General features: G+C 37.0%; 1 protein-coding gene across 1 annotated transcript in view; it reads left to right on the forward strand.

Moving 5' to 3' along the window:
• Positions 1-6,698, forward strand: part of dnah7 (dynein, axonemal, heavy chain 7) — a 129,979-nt gene that overhangs the window by 32,285 nt on the left and 90,996 nt on the right. The window contains exons 16-22 of the mRNA XM_015371242.1: positions 1,632-1,830; positions 2,021-2,161; positions 3,551-3,763; positions 3,840-3,949; positions 4,109-4,277; positions 5,297-5,399; positions 6,396-6,451. Coding sequence (XP_015226728.1) covers positions 1,632-1,830; positions 2,021-2,161; positions 3,551-3,763; positions 3,840-3,949; positions 4,109-4,277; positions 5,297-5,399; positions 6,396-6,451 — 991 coding nt within the window. The remainder of the gene's footprint in view (positions 1-1,631; positions 1,831-2,020; positions 2,162-3,550; positions 3,764-3,839; positions 3,950-4,108; positions 4,278-5,296; positions 5,400-6,395; positions 6,452-6,698) is intronic.

The following is a 6,698-nucleotide window of genomic DNA, read 5'->3' on the forward strand; positions in this document are numbered from 1 at the left end:
TGACCATGGAAGTGATTGGAACACTTGATTACAATAATTAGGATCGGTGAGGAAATACTTTTGGCAATATAGTGTAAATACTGAAAAACTGTCGATCTAACAAAGTCTTCCAATCTTAGAGCTAATTTAAAATTCTCTTGGATCTATGAGACTGAAATACTAATAAAGAGTAGATTCTGTCTGATTATTCTTGCTTTGAGAAATTTCTACTCAAAAACAAAAGCAATAATCTTCCAGTGCAGTAAGATAATTACACTTGATTGGGCTTTTTGTTTTAAGACTATATACCACGATTTTAAGAAGTCTTAGATTAGATATATTCAAAAAACATCTAGGGTATGTGTGTTTGTTGATCTCAAAACAAGATCAAAAAGACTTTTTTAGATACATATGAGATTGAAAAACTTTTTTTAAATACCAGATGGGGGTTAAACTGCAAAAAATAAACAAGAAAATAAAAAACATCTTGAAATAAACTTATTTGAAAAAGCGATGGGAGTAGATATTTAAAAGCACGTCAACTGAATAAAGCTTTGATCTTAGAATAAGAAAAAGTTTTCATTATCTTATGTAAATTGCAGGCGACAAAGTTGTCTTATTTGCCATGAGAAAAGTATTAATTCCCTTGTCAGATAGTTTTACCTACTCAAGAATGTTTACTTTAGTTTTATGCTGTTTTTTATGGAAGCAAATCGTTACCATTTTTCAAATGAAAAAGCATTTCCAGAAATACTTTTTCATTTTAAGAATGTGGCTGCATTGTTTGACTCATAAATTAAATTAATAATCAATAATCCTGTTTGCATTTTCATTTTCTTCTTCAACACCGCTCATCCTTTTACTTAATTAAAATGAAAAAGAAAAAGACATTTGAGATTTATTTTTCAAAATGCACCCCAGCAAATACATACCAAAATTCAATTTGAAATGTAAAATTTGAAAATGAAAAAGCATTTCCAGAAATGCTTTTTAATTTTAAGAATGAGGCTGCATTATTTGAATCATAATTTAAATTAGTAATCAATCCTCCTATTTGCATTTTCATTTTCTTCTTTAACACTGCACATTTTATGCCATAATTAAAGAGAAAACACAGCGGACATTGCTTTTTCGTTTCTGGACATGCTTTTTCATTTTCAAATTTTACATTTCAAATTGAATCTCACTTTCAGCATATAAAACATGCATGTTTTAAATTGGCTTTTAACTCTAAAGGAAATTGACCTCCATTCTGAGGGTGTGTTGTTTCACTGGAAAAAAATCTATATCTAGATAAGTAATTTTTTTCTTAAAATAAGTGAATTTGTTCTTGGATTGAGGAGTTAAAATAGACACTTTGCCAATGGAACAAGACAATTTACATTTAAAATAAGAAAACACAATTGCATTGTCTTATTTCAAGCCTGTTATCTAATTATCTTATCTTAGAGTTAAAATACTCATTCCATTGGCAAACTATCTCATTTTCCTACTCAAATTAAGGGTAAATACACTTAATTTAAGAACTTTTTACTTATTTCCAGTGTTGCATGGCTGTGTGTATGTGAACTGATTACCTGTTCTGGTTGTACTCCTCCTCCGACCGATTGACTGCTGGATTTAGATTTATCCTTTTTGTTTCTCCCGACCAGAGTGCAGCCTCATCTGAAGAAGTGCTTCGAAGGCATTGCAAGTGTGGTGTTCACTGACACACTGGGTATCAGCCATATGAAGAGCAGTGAAGGTGAAACAGTGCAGCTCCTGAACATAATCTCCACCTCCAAAACCAGGGGTCAGGTGGAGAAATGGCTTCTTCAACTGGAGAATAGCATGGCTGTGTCCTTAAAAAAGGTGCTGCGTGAAACTTGTTTTCTACTGCCATCAATGGTCTTCCATTATTCTTAGAGTATTATGTAGAACATTTCTTTTAAAATCTTTGTGGACTTTACTTCTTAATTAGAGCCTTAAAGTTAAAATCTTCATTGTGAGGCCTTAAAAAGGCTAAGTCAGAAAATAAATCTGCTGCAATGCTCCATTGCAGGTAATCAAAGATGCAATCAAGGCCTACCCAGATGAAGAGAGGAGGAACTGGGTCCGCGCCTGGCCAGGCCAGACTGTGCTGTGTGTCTCACAGGTCTACTGGACAAAGGATATCCATGAGGCTCTTGGTTCAGGACCAAAGGTGTTCTGTTCTTTTTTGTTCTTTAACTGTCAAGACTTGCAGTTTATCAGCCTTACCTGTTTACACCATCGTCAAGCAGATCTACAGCTATAAATGTATTATATTATGTACCGATTATTTAATCTCAAGGCACTACATGACAACTAAGCTGAATTATATTTCTGAAATATAAACAATCAAACACAGTGTTGCCAGGTGAGAAATATAGGATTATCTTACTAGAGACATGAAATTATCATATTTTGGGGGAAATTATTGTACACTTGCCTTAGCCAAAATATTAGGTCTATTGATGCGTTATGGTCACTCTCATAGGCACTCACGGCTTGGTTGTGTCAGGATTGAGTGGATTCACCAGAAGCCCCACAGTTGCTTTAGGGTTATGTCTCAATAAACAATCCAGAATGTCTCTGGAAAGTCTTCCCCTCTCTGGAAAACTCTTTCTCCTCACCCACCTCGGGCAGTCTCACACCTTTTCCCTCTCCCTCGAGCTCAGGTCCTCTACCAGAGGCGTATGAGCTTGAGGGTTCTGCACATTATCTTTGCAGTTCCTAGAACTGCACTTTTCTGGACCAAGGTGTCTGTATTTCCAGGTATCTGTTGTAGACCACTCCTCAAGTTTGGGGGTCACTGCCCCGAGGGCCAAAATGACCACGGGTATCACTGATGCCTTGATCTTCCAGGTTTTCTCCAGTTCTTCTCTGAGCCCCTGGTATTTCTCTAGTTTCTCATGTTCCTTTTTCCCGATGTTGCAGTCACTTGGTATTGCTGTGTCAACCACAATGGCTTTCCTTTGCTTTTTGGCCACCACTAAAATGTCCAGATGGTTTTCCATTACCCTTTGTTTCCTCTGGACCTCGAAGTCCTGCAGGATCTTGGCTTGGTCATTCTCTACCATCTTAGGAGGTGTTTCCCACTTTGACCTTTGGGGTTTCCAGCCCATAGGCTACTCTACATAAATGTTCCTGTATACTATTCCAACCACTTGGTTATGGTGCTCAAAAGTAAGCTTTCACTGCCAGCATCTTATGCCCTGCATTTATGTGCTGGATTGTCTCAGGGGCCTCTTTGCACAGTCTGCACCATATATATATATATATATATATATATAGACCATTCTCAAGTTATTTGCCCAGGCTGTTGATATTGTTTGGCTAATGATTCTAGTATTGGTAACAGTAGTTGCCATGGTCACCAGCTGAAGTCTGTTTTTATCCTAGTCTGGATCTTTGTCATGCAGGATAAATGAGATGTTGAGCACAGACTAAAATCATGTTTTTTTTTACTCTAGAAGTTTAGATAAAGATGGAAGAGATTTCTTAAATCAAACTTTGTCTCCTGAGACGAAATGACTTCTGTTCAATATTTTCATGCTGTTCTCTGTATTAGGCCCTGGATGCCTACCTGGCACAGAACAACAGACAGATAGATGACATTGTGGCTCTGGTTCGTGGAAAGCTGTCCAAACAAAACCGGGTGACTCTTGGAGCTCTTGTGGTGCTGGACGTCCATGCCCGTGACGTTTTGGCCACATTGGTGCAAAAAGGAATCAGTGACGAAAATGACTTTGAGTGGCTGAGCCAGCTGCGCTACTACTGGGAGGTATGATACATGGAAGTCAGCTACTGAGGTTTTTGGATCAGTGTGTTTTTTATTTCAGGGTTTATGCTCTGTGCAGGATGATAATTTGCAGACAAAGATGATCAATGCTGGTTTACCTTATGGCTATGAATACCTGGGCAACACTCCAAGGCTGGTTATTACTCCCCTCACTGACCGCTGTTACCGGTAAAACCACTTCTTGAAAAATGTTTGACTGTTCTTTGCTGTGTTTAGCAAGATAACGTACTGTCCATTAAAAGCATTTCATGCCAGAATATTGGAATAAACACCAGCATCAGTTTTAATCATTTCAGTTCACTACTCTTGTATGCCTCTTTTTTTCAGTACTTTGTTTGGTGCCCTTCATCTCCATTTGGGAGGGGCCCCTGAGGGCCCAGCAGGCACAGGAAAAACGGAGACCACCAAAGACTTGGCCAAAGCAGTGGCTAAGCAGTGTGTGGTTTTTAACTGCTCCGATGGGCTGGACTACATAGCATTGGGCAAATTCTTTAAAGTGAGTACATTCTGTTCTTATATGGAATTTAATAAAGCCTCAGTGTCACAAGGAGAAGGGTTAAAACAGGAGCAAAATGTAGACAGGAATTCAGAACTGCTGAATGAATAATAAAGAATAAAAAGCAATCTTATTTGAAGAGCATCAAAAGGAGAACAGGGGACGGTGAAATGCTAATGCCATAAAGTTCACAGAACTCATGAATGGACTAAGAATCTATTCTATCAATGTTTGAAGTAAATGGGGAGTGGTGGCCTAGGGATTAGAGCATAAAGCTTGGAATCCTAAAGTTATGAGTTCGAGCCCCACTCCCACAGACTGCCACTCTGGGCAAGACCCTTAACCCCACACTGCTCCCTGGGCGCCACATAATGGCAGCCAACTGCTCCCCAAGGGGGATGGGTTAAATGCAGAGAGTTCATTTCATTGCTCTGTACTTGTGACAGTGTATTGACAATTAACAAAGCTGGAAAAAGGTGGCAAGTTAAAAGAAACCACAAAACCTTAAACCGTATTGCAATCTTGACACTGAAGAACATTTAAAACCAAAAATCTGACATGTTTTACTTCTGACAGAGTGTTAAAGGGGATGTGCACATGTTGCTGAATTTCTCGTTGGATATTAACTGAACAGACAGCTTTAACTAATAGCATCCTGCCAATGTAATTGTTACATGTTACTGTTAATTAAAGACGCTTATTATTTATTGAACAGTATGTAATAATTTCATATTTAAAGTACTTTCAGAGGTTTGTATTCTGAATGTGACCACACTTTCCTTTAAGAACTATATATAAACATGACTCACACTCCTTTTGTGCTGCACTGTTTAATTCTAAAGTTTTCCGATAAAATACCTCATCTGTTGATTCGTCCTACCTTAAAGCGCTGCTCAGAGGTGCTGGTCTCAGCCCCCATAAGTTAAATAAATAATGAAAAAAGATGGCTTTAGAGAAATGCAGACATTTTCTTTTTATGCTGGACTAAATCTTAATAAAGTGTATGTGTGTTAACTCAGGGCCTCTTGTCCTGTGGAGCTTGGGCCTGCTTTGACGAGTTTAACCGCATCGACCTGGAGGTGCTGTCCGTGGTCGCCCAGCAGATTCTCACCATTCAGAGAGGTTTGTTCTCAACATTTTGCTTTGCTTTCCTTCTCAAGCTGAGGGAAACTGGCAGTGGACCAAAACAACAAGTTTTGGCAAAGCTTCACTCATAAAAAAAGTGGGTTTTAATCTCCAAAGAAGGGCAACTGTAGGCAAAAGCATTTTGTGTAGTCTGGCCAAGAAAACTTCCTACAAAGCTTTGTTTCCAGCCGCCCAGCAGAGAGCTGAATGTGCTTTGGGTTATTAATGATTTCCTCGCAACATCTAAAAGGTGCATTAAATATGCCTCAGCCAAAGCTTAAAACTGCTGCTGCTTTTTAGAAATTCATGAATGTTTTTTCCAGTTAGAATTAGAATTCCTTAGGGGTTTGCTCTTTGTAAAAGTCTTAAATTATTACTTTTTTCATTTTGGATTAAATCTAGATTTTAAAGAGCCAAACTTGTAACCTCCTAAAGTGAGTTAAAGAACATTTTTACATGTATTTTGTAAGAATAAAAACATTCAACAAAGATTTTTGTAAGATTTTTTTAATAATTAAACATACCATACTCATTACTTTATTGATTTCAGTATCTCAGTGTAACAATTAAGGCTCATTATATAAGTTAGTAACATGTGGGAAATGCAACATCTAAATTTAAAATATATAATTTAAAATATGATCAATTTTAATGAACAAATGTAAGGTTAAAGGAAGTTTGTTTTTAGAATTTCAACAAAAAAGCCTTAGTGGAAATCATCTGCCATTATAGTGATTATGACTGTAAAACAGAATCTTAATTATTGTTCGGTGAAGGTTCAGTGTCACTGGGTTAAATGCAGTCCAGGGATAAAAATCTTGTCTCTTTATATTCATTGTTTTTAGTTTGCTGATGTCCTGAAATGTTTCAAATCATTAAATAAAGATAAAATATTTTTCAAATGATGATTGGAGCTTTTGCTGCATTTATCCAAGATAGCACACTTTGATAAAGATGGGAACAGGCCTTCACCTAAGAGCACATCTGCTCCAGCAATAATAGAAAACAAATTTGTTATTTTTTTATTCTCTCCAAGAGAGATTCACAGAGCCTCAATATGAAAATCAGGGTTCAGTTTTAGGCCAAACTGTGTTGATTAAAAACTGGATATACAGCTTTTAATGGTTTTTAAATATTACGACATGCATTTTATAACAAACCAAACTGAGCTTTATGGAACTTTAGAAGTGTCAAAAAAGTTGAAAAAAACAATTCACTGGACTTTGTTTCCTAGTTTGAAGATGTTTCGCTTCCCATCCAGGAAGCTTTTTTAATTAGAAATGTCAGAAGTAGCAT

The sequence above is a fragment of the Cyprinodon variegatus genome, unplaced genomic scaffold (genome assembly GCF_000732505.1).
Source record: "Cyprinodon variegatus isolate N-32 unplaced genomic scaffold, C_variegatus-1.0 Scaffold3, whole genome shotgun sequence".
Classification (NCBI taxonomy): Eukaryota; Metazoa; Chordata; class Actinopteri; order Cyprinodontiformes; family Cyprinodontidae; genus Cyprinodon; species Cyprinodon variegatus.